At 41.6% G+C, this 13,758-nt stretch overlaps 1 protein-coding gene across 2 annotated transcripts in view; it reads right to left on the reverse strand.

The window, feature by feature from the left end:
* Nucleotides 1-468: 468 nt before the first annotated feature.
* Nucleotides 469-13,758, reverse strand: part of cltcl1 (clathrin, heavy chain-like 1) — a 28,456-nt gene continuing 15,166 nt past the window's right edge. For both annotated transcript variants that reach the window (XM_034692015.1, XM_034692014.1), the window contains 21 exons: nt 13,617-13,754; nt 13,358-13,522; nt 13,026-13,206; nt 12,760-12,923; nt 12,515-12,640; nt 12,291-12,433; nt 11,670-11,904; nt 11,463-11,585; nt 11,048-11,193; nt 10,442-10,625; nt 9,685-9,877; nt 9,446-9,603; nt 9,191-9,355; nt 8,819-9,094; nt 7,997-8,146; nt 7,773-7,904; nt 7,556-7,666; nt 7,052-7,222; nt 6,700-6,921; nt 3,562-3,637; nt 469-2,297 (listed from right to left, as the gene is read on the reverse strand). In XM_034692015.1, the coding sequence (XP_034547906.1) occupies nt 2,098-2,297; nt 3,562-3,637; nt 6,700-6,921; nt 7,052-7,222; nt 7,556-7,666; nt 7,773-7,904; nt 7,997-8,146; nt 8,819-9,094; nt 9,191-9,355; nt 9,446-9,603; nt 9,685-9,877; nt 10,442-10,625; nt 11,048-11,193; nt 11,463-11,585; nt 11,670-11,904; nt 12,291-12,433; nt 12,515-12,640; nt 12,760-12,923; nt 13,026-13,206; nt 13,358-13,522; nt 13,617-13,754 (3,459 nt within the window). In that variant the 3' untranslated portion in view covers nt 469-2,097. The remainder of the gene's footprint in view (nt 2,298-3,561; nt 3,638-6,699; nt 6,922-7,051; nt 7,223-7,555; nt 7,667-7,772; nt 7,905-7,996; nt 8,147-8,818; nt 9,095-9,190; nt 9,356-9,445; nt 9,604-9,684; nt 9,878-10,441; nt 10,626-11,047; nt 11,194-11,462; nt 11,586-11,669; nt 11,905-12,290; nt 12,434-12,514; nt 12,641-12,759; nt 12,924-13,025; nt 13,207-13,357; nt 13,523-13,616; nt 13,755-13,758) is intronic.

Genomic DNA, 13,758 nt, shown 5'->3' on the forward strand with positions numbered 1-13,758 from the left:
GTCTAGGGTGGCCTGATTGGGGCACCGACTTTAAAAGGAGGCAGCTTGATGTAGATTTGGCATATAATAATGAAGAATACCACTTATCCTTTCTTTCTCAGCCCATCATACCTACTTTAAATACCAGCATTAAAGTCTTATACATGTACAATATTCCTGTGTATCAGTTACACTTTAGTGACAATTTAAAGTCCTGACAAAAATAAATGTGCAGCAGGAAAATGCAGAGAGCTACAAGCCGCCTGTTGCACCACAGTCCAAATAGTTGATTTTAAATCAGTCGTATATCTGTCAAAGAAAGCAGTAGTCATGATTTAGGATTTTGGGTTGGCACTTGAGGTGGCAAACCAGATTTCCAGCGAGCCAATGCCAACCCTGGCCACTCTCGGACTTGCACCTGCTGAACCCTCTGGAGAGCTTGAAAATTTTCCTCCTGATGTGAAGTGACTAAAAATAATGCACAAACAACACTGTGTGTAAACTTTATTCCTCTTTCTGTATGCATGACTTGTGCAGATAAAGGGAGTTCTTTGTGTGCAGCTCAGGCTTTTGCTTTCCGCTTCCAGAGTCGGGACAGAATTCAGAGTATCGTACAAAGACTGTCGGTCAGCACAGGAAGTAAACAGTCGACTAAACCATCAGCACTTCCAGCAACTTTGCCTCAAGACTTGGCCGTTTATTCACCTGCTGTTTTTGCATTTTGTCCGTTTTCTTACAAAAATCATTATGCTTTTTTTTAGACTACAACAACACACTATAGACAATACATACGGTATTCCATAATATTTGACTTCTTTGATTAGTTAGGTATTTCAATATATTTTAAATTATACAGGTTTCGGTACAATAAGGTTTTTTTTTTTAACCACCAGGATGAGAGCTAATGTTCCCCGGCCTTTTCGATCCCCCCAAGTCAGTTGGAGTTTTCTGTTAGTCGGGTGAGAGACTTTCATCAAACATCACTTTGTTTTTGACACAACATTAGTAATACTTGATATACTTGAGTGTAACATGGAAATTGTGCTCCTGGTTGCAGCTTTATAGTTTGGCAGCACATGCACAGACTACAGCATATAGCATTTTTTTTTTCATTATTCCAACTCCTTTCTTCCTTTTGTCACAAACATCCTGAAGTCTCATATCAGAGTCTGATAAGTTTTGCAGCTGCAATGGAGTGGACATTTCATTGAGTGTCTCTTTGTTTGGTGACAAATCCCTCGAAGGCTTTAGAGGCTACAAACAGGCACACACACACGCACACGCACACGCACGCGCACGCACACGCACGCGCACGCGCACGCACACACACACACACACACACACACACACACACACACACACACACACACACACACACACACACACACACACACACACACACACACACAGTACAGTAACCTCATACTTTGAACAAGTGTTCAAAGTCCTTGTTCAGCAAACACTTTGTACCTGTAGTGAGAGGACAAACAGATCTATTGCACTGTACCTGTCTCTCTAATCAGTGTGAGACAGATGTGAAAGTAACATGAACAAATGAGCCTGTTATTTTGCCTCCTCCTTTAGAGTGTATAAGGCCGTAGCAGTGCTTTAGGAGTCAGACAGACAAAAATGCCCCATGACTCCTCAGTATCAAAGTCTCTTTCTCATCAGTGCTGAATTCCCATGGAAGGAAAATTAAAGAAAAAAGCTGCTCTATGGTTTATAAAGTCTACATGGAACAGCTAGAACAGGACAGAGTGGTTTGGTGTCACTAATGTTATATTCCTTTTTTAAATTCCTCTAGGAGCTGAGAGGCGACTTCATGCTGTGTAGATTGGTGATGCAGTTGTAACGTCCAAGAGGAAAAGAGAGGAGAGGAGGGAGGGTCCAACAGCCTGGATGCCATCCCAAAGTGTGTGTGTTCGACAAAGTCGAGATGGATGGATTCTATTGCAGTGTTGGTGAATGCTGTTGAGTCTTGTGGGGGAAAGGCCCAGTCACCATCAGCTGGTGAACTGAGACCAAGAGCAGCAGAGTTCAGTGTGGTTCGGGTTAGAGGTGTGTGAGTGTGTATAGGAGAAACAGGGGAGCAGGGTGGGAGGGTTTGGGGTCAGGTCTCTACATGTTGAAGCCGTACGCGGCAGGCTGAGCAGGGAAGCCTGCAGCAGCAACAGGCTGGGTCGGGTAGCCTACAGGGGGTGCTGCAGGTTGAGCGGGGTAACCTGCAGCTGCAGCTGGGGCTGGGGGGTATCCATAACCTGGGTACGCTGGCTGTGGAGCCACTGGAGCAGCAGAGGATGTCAACATCAGCTGCTGGCCTGATAACACACAAACACACAGGGTTACACAAAATGAAATAACATGTCTACTTTTTTAGACAAGAAAGTGCTCTGTTTCTGTTTACTGCACTCCAGGGATTACTTGTCAAACACATTTATGTATCACAACTTGTGCTTTTGAAGAGGTATTTTTTCTTTTTTTTTTCTTTTATAAAGAGCTTTGGGTTTGGGATCCGCCTGAAGGAATTCGAAGAGATGACTGATACCTCCTTATATTTTTTACTGTAGCAGCAAAAAAGGCAGTTGCTCTTAAATGGTTACAGGCTAATGAAGCAGAAGTATATAACTTTCTTATCTTAAATGATTACAGAAATTCATGGGATTGAAAAAAAAGGCAGACTTCATTATTTAGATCAAGAAATTATCTGAAGAGTATACTGCACAGTGGACGCCGTGACATTTGCCTCCTTTTTGTTGTCTGCTCTGATAGTCATGTTAATTATGAAGAGCTCAACAAAGACCCTGGGTCAGTAACCTATGACTTGGTATGTTAACATCAAACTGTCCACGCCATATTCCCCGGCAATGGTGTTGCTAAAAAAAAAAAGACTCACTAAAATTTAAGTCGCAAAAAGAGCTTCAGGTTATATGATCTCTACATCTCTTTTGGCACAAGAAGTGATCAGAATTTCTAATCAATTTGCAAAAAGTGTATTTATAAGGAGAAAATCAGAGGATGAATAAAATAGCTGCAGCTTGTTTTATGTTAAATCATCACAAACAAGTGTATTCATTCATTTTAGGTAAGCTAGGCAGTTTTTACTACTGTAAAATGTAAAAAAAAATTAAAGGTAGTTATGCTAACAAAACAAACAATAATGTTTCTTTTATTCCTGGGCATTAAATGAAGATAAAGACTCCACCTGATTTAAACCATCACATTGCTAAAGTTGTAAGCATACGTTTTAAGCAAATCTTTATTCACACAGCACCAGCAATGACTTGCTGAATTCCCCCCAAATTCTACATATTTGACTATACCAGGGAGACAGATTTCACTGTGCGCCTATACTCTCTGTAAAATGCTCTGTAAAACCTGCATCCAATGTGAATAGATTATCTTAAATATAGAGTTTTAAAACCAGCTGCCATTTTTCAGCAAGGTCTATTGGCGGCTGGTCACAGACTGATAAACACATTGCAGCTCTCCCGCTGTGTTTGTTCACAGCAGGAGGCAATTTTCTCCTATTTTGGAGGAGCAGTCGTCAAGTCCGTCAGGGTGACATTCTGCCGGCAAACCTACCAAACACCATCGGCTGAGGCTCCGTCACCTCCTCTTCAGTTTTCCTTTGGCTTTCTGCGTCCTCTAGTTTGTCCACCTGAGGGCAATACAGAACAGAGGCAATCAAACATCGATCAATGGATGAGATTTTGCTTTGATACCATGCAGTTAACTTGAATAATCTTTGTAACTGGAAGTACTTTTTAACTACTATGTTAAAAAAAAACATGCAGACCACACTGATATAAATGAAGTCAGCTGTTTGTATAAAATACTTTCTGAAAGACAGATTTTTGTCAGATACCGTCAAAGACGTAATCACAGATGTGTAGCATTTTACTTAAATGTTACTTTACTTCAGTTCAGTTGTGATGCTTCACTTAAGTTTTCATTTCATATTTAAATACATATAACTAACTGTGACTAGATAACACAGTTGTTTAATAAAACCCACTTCTAAAGACAGAACTACACACAATAACTCAGTGCAGCTAAGGTTACCTCAGAAAAGATGCCATGCAGGTTTGGTGAGAATTTCTAAGACAGCCTCCAGAACAAATGTTAAGTGAACAGGGTCAATTCATCCAAATCACAAATAAAATACAGTTTAACCCTGAGTGGTATCTAACCATGCTGTCACACTAGTTAAAAAGAGTGAAATTAAATTGTATTCATGCTGCTCAAAGCACTAAAAATTTAAGTTCAAACATTTTTTCTTTACATTTTATTTTTGATTGCATCTTCAAAAACAACTTTTTATAGTTTAATGAACTAACTCAACACTATTTCTTACAATCAGCAAGAAAAGATGCCAATAAGGACTAGTCTGTTGATAAAAAGGGTGATATGTTTGGAATGGCACTGCTTTGACTTTTCTTAAATGTTCGTTTTGAATGTTGTGAGCACCAGAAATAAAACTGGCTTCACATCAATGAGATAAAGACTCATGAAAAACCCATAAACAGGAACAACTACATGATGGCTGGTTACCACTGAGGGGCTATTTTCTTATTTCTGCGATTTGTGCGAACTGACCCTTTAAAAGTAGAGCTAAAGTGGGGGACAAGGTTAAAGAAATATTATATTGTGTATTAAGTCAAAAGGAAAAGCTACACATGCCTGGACACTGATGCTACATCCTCAGACATTCACAGTCAACAGTCTCATCAATAACTGACAATCAGAGCTTCAACATGCATCTATTCATGGCTGTGAGCAGGCCCTCCTCACAGGTGTTTACTGAGCGTATTTCATTCCTCTGGACCTACTAGTCTTTGTATTAGAAGCTCACAGATGATCTTATCCTCGCCAGCCAAACGTATGTAGTATGCGGGCAATGAGGTGTTCATAGAGCCTTTGTGCTCTGGTAACTTAATGTAAAAACATAATGAGGCATTTCCCTTCAGCTGTGCAGAGAACTGAGTAAAGCAGATTTCTGATAGAAGTGTAGATGAGTTCAAACGAAGGTTCAGCTCAAAGAGAAGAATAGAAAAATGCAGAATTTCTCTTTATTCCTATGCTCAAGATAATAAGAGATACGAATAAGAGTGAATGAAGCTTAGAAAGCATCCATTGAGAGATTATCTGACTGTTAAATAAAGAGAAACTGTACGGACAATAATTCATGAAACGCATATTGTGTATTTTGTTGAAATGGATGTTCTATGACATGCTACCTGTTGTTTGAAGTAAAAAGTCAAAGTTGAGAATGTTGTTCTTGCTATTCAACAGCTAAAGTCAACAGAAGTCTGTGTTTCCCTTCCTGAACGTCACACTGACTGGCTGCTACCAGTTTGGCCAGTGATCAATGGGAATGATCTGAGAGAATTTCCTCAAAAGCAGAGAGAAAAGGAGACTCCAAAACCCCTGAAGCTTAAGTTTTCATAGGCCTGCACTTCTCTGACAGTTAAATGTTTCAAGCTAAAACATGTTAACCTGGAGTTAGAGACATGGGGATGCATCTAAATAGTCTGGAGCAGCTCGCCCTCCTCACCTGAATTCATTTCTGGTCTTTAGGGAGCGTTAGCCAGTTATCAAAATTACTCTTTTTCCTGTACAATATTGTACAAATACATCACAACTGAGGTTGTCCAGATTTCTAAAACCCCCTATTGAACACTAGATGCAGCCCCACAGGAGAAGAGTTAGAGGGGGAGAGACTGTGCACAGGCTTTGGCTTCACCGATCAACACAGCGTTACTGTGTAGGAGTATAACTGCTGTAATAAATTCAGTGTAGTGATCATTATTAACTATTAAAGTAGCTGCTTTCATAGCTAACAGGAAGTGGACATATTTGCATATAATTTTGCATAGATTCTAAGAGTTTCTTGTATATAATCAATGTCATGGCAAAAACTTCAAAAGGAAAGACGGCAAAAAAAAGGTGTTTCCAATTTTGCTTTTCGTATTTGTGCAGAAAACTAATCAGAATGCAACATCTAATAGACTACACCATGTTATATTTTTGCATTCATCTTTTTTGGCCTCCCTACTGAAAGCCTTCATTTAGTAATTACTAACCCAGCACAGAAACAATGACGTTCCCCAGGAGGATGACTTAAAAACAGCTTCCTGTAATTTAACTAACAATGCAGTGAAATCCTATTGGTGCTGAGTGGAACAAAAGCCTGCACACACACATACACATAGACACACTACAGCTCTCCAGGACCAGAGCTAGTTAGGCCATACTCAGACTACAGTCCATGCTAGGTTCCTACATCAGAAACCTAAGAGATCAGTTACAACAAAAACAGACAGAACACAAAGGAGGAATAAAAAAAGAGGGCCAGAGACCGTCACCTTCGCTGCAAACTCATCAACCTGGAAAAGAACCCAAAGACATGACCCCGAGTGACCTCACATGTCTACAGGTCGGTATTTGAGGACAGCAGGATGACCAGAGGGAGTTCAAACTTTACTAACATTACATTAGAAAGCCTGTTTCTCAAGTGTCTTATGACCTGTTGTTTAATACCTCCAGAGATATCAGATACTATTGTGCACCTTTCACCTGTCAGGAAAAGTGTCTACAAATGAATCAATTCCGATGCAGTTAAAAACACAGAAGTTCAAACATAATCCCTCTGATTTTATAACAACAAACTTAAAATAAATCATTAAGCACACAGGCTCTATATGGTGCTTTGGTACTGACCTTTGAGAGGTACTCTCTCATGACCTGGATGAAGTACGGCATGGCAAAGTCCATGATGTTGTGCCTCCAGGCCAGCTCCAGCACCACATCAGGATGCAGCAGGTCATAGGAGGCAAACAAACAGGCAGCAAAGCATTCCTTCCTGCCCTCCTCCAGGAACCACTGCAGCAGAGTCTCTGCCAGCTCTGCATCCTTAGACTCTGCTGCGTAAAGCATGGCATCCTGGGAAAAACAGACATTCAGGTATTTAACAAACTTATTATGAGAAACATGAAACAAACAAACAGTGCCCTCTGTAGGAGCAGAGAGGTACATGTGTTGTAAATGTGGTCCTCTGAGGCTTTTCCCTCACCTTGTAGAGCTTGTCCTTCTTACAGAGCTCCACACTCTGTCTCCAGCGGTTGTTACCTTTGTACAGGTAAGCAGCAATACGTCTGAACTCAATCAGTTCATGTTTCTCCAATCTCTGAGCCAGGCCAATCGTGTCAAAGTTATCATAAGCATCAATGGACGCTCTCAGGCCCTGTGGATCGCACACAGAGTGAAAAAACACACCATGAGACATACACCACCTGAATCAGCGGCTGTCTTCTAACCTGTTCTCAGCAGTGCCCCCTTGTGGCTACATTTACTACTACAGTTAAAAGCTTTTCTAAGCAGGTGACAACGAGGATTATGCCAGTACTTATTAAGACCTCTGAAACAAATTCCACCACACAAATCAATGCCATGCAAGTTTGCAAACATGGCTAAGATTTTTGTGTAAACATCAAAGCAAACTAGTCAATGTGAAGGTGGAAGTATCTATATTCTTTCGAAGGCTTTGTATTAGAAATATCAGAAGTGTCACACAGACCTGGAAGTCTTCCTCCTCTGTCAGCAGGTTGTTGAGAGCTTCGTTGACTGGCTTGTTGTTGTGACTCTGGACAGACCTCAGGTAAGGCTTGACTAACTGAAGTTGGTTCATCTGGTCAAGGAAATAAAAACAAGTTGTCAATGTTTAACACAGACTATTAACTGAAAACAGTAGTGCAGAGCGCTGGTCATCGAAGGTTAACCTCGCCTAGGGTTACCTTGCTGAAAAAGTTGACAGCTCGGCTGTGGTCCAGACGTGGGGACAGAATGGTCAGCAGGTCGTTCAGTAACAGAGGTTTGAATTCCAGGTAAAAGGTAAGAGATTTATAGTACAGCTCCACATTAGCAACCTGAGAGATGACAGACAGAATGACACATGAAGAAATCACAAAAATAAAGCTGTTTATAAAAGAATGATGGTCAGTTAGAGACTTCTCTTTACCTTAGCAATGATGTCTTTGAACGGGCCTTCTTTCCACGCATCTGTAGGATGAGATATCATTGTGAGGACGGCGTTGTCGAACTCCTCGTATTTATCGTAAAGGAAAACAAGCTCAGCCCATAGATGAGACTGCTCTGCAGCACGGAGGACCTGTAAAACACAGAAACCAGAGAATGATGATGAAGTTTAGCAGTTCTCAAGCTGCAGAACTCCTTAATGACTTGTTAAGGTTTTATTCTGAACCCAAATTTGGGGGAAAAAATGAGAATTTTATTTATAGACACAAACTTCTCCCAACTTTCAAAGTAATGTTGAGAAAAATAAAAACACTCTTCTTTATCCTCTTTAAAAACAGCCAATGAAATAAGAAGAGAAACAGCTGAACAGACATAACAGGATATTAACCTCCTCAATTTTTCACTGATGGATTTGTCATCGCAAGGAGTATTTTTTAATACAATGTTAAAGGCAACAGTTTTTAGAAAGTCCTGCCTGCAAGGCTTCAAGGACTTAAAGAAACTCACACAGTGGATAGAACAGAAAACTGATTTTTCCACCTTAATAATGACAGATTTTAGCATTATAAAACTAGTAAAATAATATATCTAATCATAAGAAAACAGAACTGTATAAGTGCAGGGTCAGTAACGCAATACAGAAAAACCCTGAATTAACAGATCTAAGATACTAAACATTACTTTCTTTCCAGGGTGCTGATGAGAAGCAAAAAACCCTGCAGAGTAATGAATCAAAGGACTTTACATCACAGGTCAGCCTTCTCATCTTTTGTGAATCACAGCAAGAGACAAAGAGATCCTCTACCTTTGGGATGTTGACTCTGGACCAGAAGAGCTCCAGGTGCTCCCTCATCTTCTGAGGTTTGAATTTAGAGTAGAGGATGGCGAGCTCAGTGAACATGCCCATGTGAGCACGCTCCAGACCCAGAGCGGCCTCCAGCAGAGCGATGAGCTCCTCAAAGTACCCACGGTCCTGATAGTAGCTAATCAGGTCCTCCAGCTCATCAGCGTGGATCACTATGTGAAGGCCACAGATCTGTGCCAGCCGGAACTCCTCCCCATCCACACATGCAAAACACACCTGATGGTAAGAGGAAAGAGAGGAGGGTAGAAGTTAAAGACAGAAATAAAATAAAAACAAAGCCCCGGAGGATAAACGTGTTCGTGTGCTACCTACCTCCTTCCATGTTCGTGTGCTGTTTGCTTTCCTGGCACTGTCCACGGCTGCCTGGTACTCTCCCAGGTGGACAAGTGTCGAAGCAAGACGCGCAAAGTTGGACACATTGTTGTACAAGAGCTTTGCAGCGTCATACATTCCCTCCTCATAACATCTATCTCCCACCTGGAGAACAAGATAGAAGCAGATACAAAGGGTTTAACATTCTGGGGACTGACACATTCTGCAACAGCATCAACTGATCTGAACTCTTACCTGCTGAATGTGAGCATTGTTGGGCCCACTGACAAACTCCTCCAGCTCAGCCAGACGGTTGGTTTTTGCCAAAGCGAAGATCAGCTCCGTCTCGACGTACGACTCTCGTGCTTTTTTTCGGGCCATCTGAAGGAATTTTACCAAGTCCTCCCAGTTATCTAAAAAACACAAACAACATCTTTAATATAAACTCAATCACAACATAAGAAAAAGCAGTTACACAACAAGTGAAGGCTTACTGTTCTTGCTGGCTGCGTTGACCACCTCCATGTATGCTGAGGGGTCAACGGCTTTAATGTACGAGTCGATGGCCTCCTTCACCAGGTCTCTCTGCAGCTGAGCTCTAGCTAACTGGCTCCACACTGCAGGCTCATTACAGCGCTCTGCAAACTCATAAGCACGGTCCAGGTTCCCTATGTGCTCAATCAAAACCTAGAGAGATGAGAGAAGAGGGTTACAATATTTATCTGACAAACTGATATTTACACATTTCCAACATTAAGGAGAACAAATAACTAATTAAGTTATGTATATATTTATGATAAAGGTGTTAAATACTCAAAAACAGCAAATAATTTAGTTTTTTCACAAGCCCAGATCAGTACTGTAACTTTGAGGGTATTAAGAGGTTTTTATAATTAAAAAAAGCTAATGAAAAAATGAAAAATGCAAAATTACTTTTAACACTTGTGTTAGGCTTCTGACAGCCAAGTCTAGGAAGTAATCTGAGCCGTATTAAACAAGGTATACAGCTTTTTACACTTTATAATAAACTCTGAAGTTGTTCCTAAAATAACAGCATCTGTGCAGCCAGTCTGAGAAAGACCATGTTGGCTATAGACGTCACTGTGCTAAAGAAACCCTTCAACAGGAGCTTCCTGGTGTGCAGATCTTTCTGTTTTCCGATATGCTTGATTGTTTCAGATCCAGCACCCACTAGGAGATATGAGTGTATGAATGTGATTTTCAGCTTAAACAGTAAAACATTTATTTTACCTGTATGGCTGAAGTGTTGACGTCAAACTTTTTGAATATGGCGAAAGCTTCTTCAAAAAGCTCATTGCTGATGGCGATATTAGCGATGTCTGGAGCGTCATAGTTATCTAGTCTGTTGATGTACTCCATCACACGCGTGCGGTCTGCCTTGATGGCGGTCAAAATGAGCAGGTTCTGGAGGTTTCTAGAGGAAACACAGAGAACAGAGGGATTACTCAAAGACTACAAAAACTTTTAAAGCTAACTATTGCTTGGCTTTCTAACTAATTACCCAGCCGTGTTAAACACTTTGTTCTAATTGGTCCAAAGACCATAACAGCAGTAATTACTTCCCAAAAGCAAAATCCATGCTAGGGACACCCTGTTCATGGGTCATACAAAATCAATCTGCAGAAAGGAGTAAGGCACATTTTACCCCTGCCTGTTGACAGTGTTGCAAAAACATTAGCCTGTGTTCAGGTTAATGTTAATCTGTATTCCCAAGAGTATGATAAGAATCTGCTATCAAATCAAAAATCAGCCTGTCAGGATTCTACATAAGCCATAATCACCTGTTCACTTTACATAATCATGACGCCTCACAAACTGCAGAAAAGTCTGCTGTACCTGTGCTCGCTGAAGACTGAGTTATCAAGCACAATCTTCTCCAGCAGTTCAATCAGCTCATTGGGTAGGTCAGCAGTCATGAAGGCTTTGACTGAGACGGACACCTCCTCTGGATCCTGAGTCTCTGGCAGAGCAGTCTGCACCACCTGAGATGAGATATCGTAAGGAGAAAAGAGAAATAAAACTTCAACGCCTCTGTAATCTGAATCGTTTTAGGTGATTTTTGAAAACACCAAATGTTCTGTGTGTTTAAAGTCCTGCTAGCGACTTGAGAATCCAGAATGGAACTAGTGTTCTGATACATTAGTTAACACTAATAGTGAAAGCCAGGACACTTATGATTCTAAAATCCAGTCCTGCACCTACAAACTCTGAATGTCCTACATCTGTAAACAGAGATTAGGTAAAGCCTGACCTGGTCGATGAGTTGTCTTTTGAAAGGGTTATTTTCTTCCAGCACATTTGCCCAAAGCTCTGGATCTTTCCGTCGCACCAGATATCGAGCCTCACTCTTGAATAACGAGTTCTCATTGCAAACCTGAGAAATGAGATAAAAGCTCATGAGAGATGTATGTGTAAAAGAAAATGCTTATTCAAATGCTTTATAATGTGATGTACACACTTTGATGAGCTCCAGGTCACACTGTCCTCTCTCATACGCCACGCAGGCCAGGTGGGGGTCTCTCTTCTCACAGTATTTCCCCACCACAGCACTATCATAGAACGGGTTCTCCTTCAGGAAGCGCTCAGGGGTGTTGTTGCTGTCAATGTAGATCTTAGCCAGGGCATTGTGGGTGGCCGGCTCCTCACATCCTTCGTGGATACGGGACTCGAGCCAGGGCAAGAGAAGTTTTAACCTGAAAGGATGTGTGCTATGAAATACCTTCTTTAACTCGACAGCATGTGGAAGAAGCTTTTGCATGTATCTCAAAGGCCTGGCTTCAAGACACTTGGGTTTTTTCTGTGGTGTAATGAACAGTCACAATGCTAGATGGCAGTGTTGTGCACTCAGCAGTGATATTCATTCAAACATTCAGTCCCTTTCTGTCTATGTGTGGGTTTGATGTTATATAGACAACAGAAATCTTAGCCTGCTTCCTCTAACTCTAGTAACACTTTCAAAGAGGTTCAGTAGCCACCTACAGAAACACAAAGTCAGCTGATACTTGAGTGTGCCTCAGATGTCTCCCACTTCAGGAAGAACTACAGAGGGTGGAAAGAACCATTCATCAATCTGTCTCACCTGTTTCTCTTCTCCACCTCCTCCACAAGCTCATCAGTAGAAAACTGCCCTCTGACCACCATGATGAGGTTTTTGATGACGTCCTCAGAGCAGTCTACATCCAACAGACCTCCTATCACCACAGGTAAACGACTGGGGTTCACCTGTTGAACAGATTCCAGATAAGTATATCAACATGGAGTCAAAAACAAGTCGAGTGTAAAGTGTTTGGTTTTGGTTCTCACTTTCTGAACGTAGATTTCGATGTACTTCTGTAGATTGTTGCGGTAGAGGTAGAGGACCAGGTCGTGGACAAAGTCAAAGCGGTCACATACAATGATGAGAGGAAGCTGGTCTGTTAGCTTTGCCTCCTGGGAAGGACAAACATGAAGGTTATTTGTAGTTTTTTATATGAAATAGGTGATCAATTGGAACACAAACAGTCTCTGAATGAAGACAGTCATTCAAGATTTTTCTTTTTTTTTTTTACCTTAAGGAAGTTTTTAACTCTCTCGGGGTCGTAACAGTTGCTTTCTCTACAGATCCTCTCCACCTCTTTGATTTGACCCGTTTTACAGGCCGCCTGGATGTACTTAAAGTGGACATCTGGCTCTTGGCTGAAATTCACAATGGACCCGAGGAAGTAGAACAAACCTTGGAACAGAAACAACACCAAGATCAGCCACATTTAAGATGACCTAAAGGCTGCTTCTCATTTAACACCTTTTCTTGTTTTCTTTGTTATGTGACACCTACCTTCATAACTCTTGAAGGATTCAAAGAGCTCCACTAATGACTGAGTCCCCAGCTGCTCGTGATACTTTGATGCTACCTGGACACATAGCTGCAGGTTTTGCCTGATGTTAGCTGACAACATGGCTCTTAAACACTCCAGTGAGTCTTCCACTGATAAAGAGCCAAAGAAGTTCACCAACCACTGAAAGGAGGATGAAAAATAGAGGACAGGGATATAATAAGGGGGGCGAGAAAAGAGGAGAGGAAAAATAGATGGATATGGTGGTTAGAGACACAGAGAGTTGACGGTGATTGCAACATTTACAGGCATTACCGATCATCCCCAGCCATACCTCTGGGTTGAGCAGATGTGTGTGCACCACGGCTCGTTTGATGTCATACAGGTCAGTGTAGTGTTCAAGGGCTCTCTGCAGCAGCCCCGCTTTCTCGCACAGCTGAGCAACGTGGGGACGATCATAGTGCGTGAACATCTGGTTCCCCAGGATGGCATCTGCTACCTACAAAAGTTCATAAACACACAAACTGTGCAGTGAGTCAACAAATATGAGGATGCTTTCTGGTGACAGTAGACTGAGAGAAGTGAATGTTCACCTGAGGGGCGTGAATGAGATTCATCTCCAGCAGGCGTGTCTGTAGGTGCCCTTCAGCCGGACGGTTGTTCTTTAAAGCGTCCAACAGGAAGGATGTGCACTGCTGGATCAGGCTGCCCTCCATGAAGACATCTACAATCTAT

The sequence above is a fragment of the Notolabrus celidotus genome, chromosome 9 (genome assembly GCF_009762535.1).
Source record: "Notolabrus celidotus isolate fNotCel1 chromosome 9, fNotCel1.pri, whole genome shotgun sequence".
In the NCBI taxonomy this organism is placed as follows: domain Eukaryota; kingdom Metazoa; phylum Chordata; class Actinopteri; order Labriformes; family Labridae; genus Notolabrus; species Notolabrus celidotus.